This window comes from Colobus angolensis, unplaced genomic scaffold, assembly GCF_000951035.1.
Source record: "Colobus angolensis palliatus isolate OR3802 unplaced genomic scaffold, Cang.pa_1.0 Scaffold248, whole genome shotgun sequence".
NCBI classification, from domain to species: Eukaryota; Metazoa; Chordata; class Mammalia; order Primates; family Cercopithecidae; genus Colobus; species Colobus angolensis.
The window spans coordinates 2,619,900-2,621,281 of NW_012115688.1; the positions used below are offsets into that span (position 1 = coordinate 2,619,900).

A 1,382-nucleotide genomic window follows, 5' to 3' on the forward strand; every position below is an offset into this window, starting at 1 on the left:
ATTCTCCTGCCTCAGCCTCCCAAGTAGCTGGGACTACAGGCGCCCGCCACCACGCCCAGCTAATTTTTTGTGTTTTTAGTAGAGACGGGGTTTCCCAGTGTTAGCCAGGATGGTCTCGATCTCCTAACCTCGTGATCCGCCCGCCTCGGCCTCCCAAAGTGCTGGGATTACAGGCGTGAGCCACCGCGCCCGGCTGACAAAAGTTTTATACCTGCCTGTTAAAAAAGTTATATAGTGCAGAAGCACACCACGTAAAAGGTGCAATCCTCAGTTATGGGCATGACTACATATTCCCTTCCCCCATCTTCATTATAATAACTCCCCAGTCCCCCCAAATCCTGTGAGCCAGGTACCAGAATTATCCCTCTTTTACACATGGGTAAAGTGATCAGTCACAGAGAGATTTAAGTGATCTTCATAAGCAAGATCATAGGCCAGGAAGTGGCAGAGCCAGGATTCAACTTCGGCAAGCCTGGTGGTGCTCTGACATCCCCGGAAGCCTCCATCAAGCCCTTTTAGCTCAGCAACCTAAAAGGGTCTCTCTAAGAGGTATCCTGAGCAAAGGACAGAAGTTCTCTTTGAAACATAATATTTTTCTCTACAGATAGACAGCCTATAGGTATGTAAGTAGGTGGGTGGGTAGGTAGACAATTTGAGGGTATCCCACATTTGTCTGCAACTGGACTTCTGCTCTGAGCACAGACTATATTCTGGGCTGTATCTTGACTCCATATTCCTGGGAAAGTGCTCTACTGAGACCTTGGGAGTCCTGGGAAGCCCAATGGGTAGGGTAGTCAAATCCGAGGGCTGCTCCCTGAGGGCACTGGGCAGTAATTGGGATGTGGGATGGGTATGAGGGCCCCGGTCCTAAAGTTGCCCACTCCGCCCACCCGAAGGCCTCCGGTCGCCAGCATGCGGCTGCCACGCTTCTCCAGCAGGACAGTGACTGCGCTCCTCCTGGCACAGACCACCTGCCTCCTGCTCTTCGTCGTCTCCCGGCCAGGGCCTTCATCCCCAGAGGGCGGCGAGGAGCGTGTGCACGTGCTGGTGCTGTCCTCGTGGCGCTCAGGCTCGTCCTTCGTGGGCCAGCTCTTCAGCCAGCACCCCAACGTCTTTTACCTGATGGAGCCCGCGTGGCACGTGTGGACCACCCTGTCGCAAGGCAGCGCCGCAACGCTGCACATGGCCGTGCGCGACCTGATTCGCTCCGTCTTCTTGTGCGACATGGACGTGTTTGATGCCTACATGCCACAGAGCCGAAACCTGTCCGCCTTTTTCAAGTGGGAAGCGAGCCGCGCGCTGTGCTCGCCGCCCGCCTGCAGCGCCTTTCCCCGAGGTGCCATCAGCAAGGAGAACATATGCACGACACTGTGCATGCGGCA

The 1,382-nt window shown here is 55.4% G+C and overlaps 1 protein-coding gene across 1 annotated transcript in view; it reads left to right on the forward strand.

Moving 5' to 3' along the window:
• Positions 1-846: 846 nt before the first annotated feature.
• The window catches only part of CHST5 (carbohydrate (N-acetylglucosamine 6-O) sulfotransferase 5), a 1,195-nt gene continuing 659 nt past the window's right edge, over positions 847-1,382 (forward strand). The window contains exon 1 of the mRNA XM_011946033.1: positions 847-1,380. Coding sequence (XP_011801423.1) covers positions 847-1,380 — 534 coding nt within the window. The remainder of the gene's footprint in view (positions 1,381-1,382) is intronic.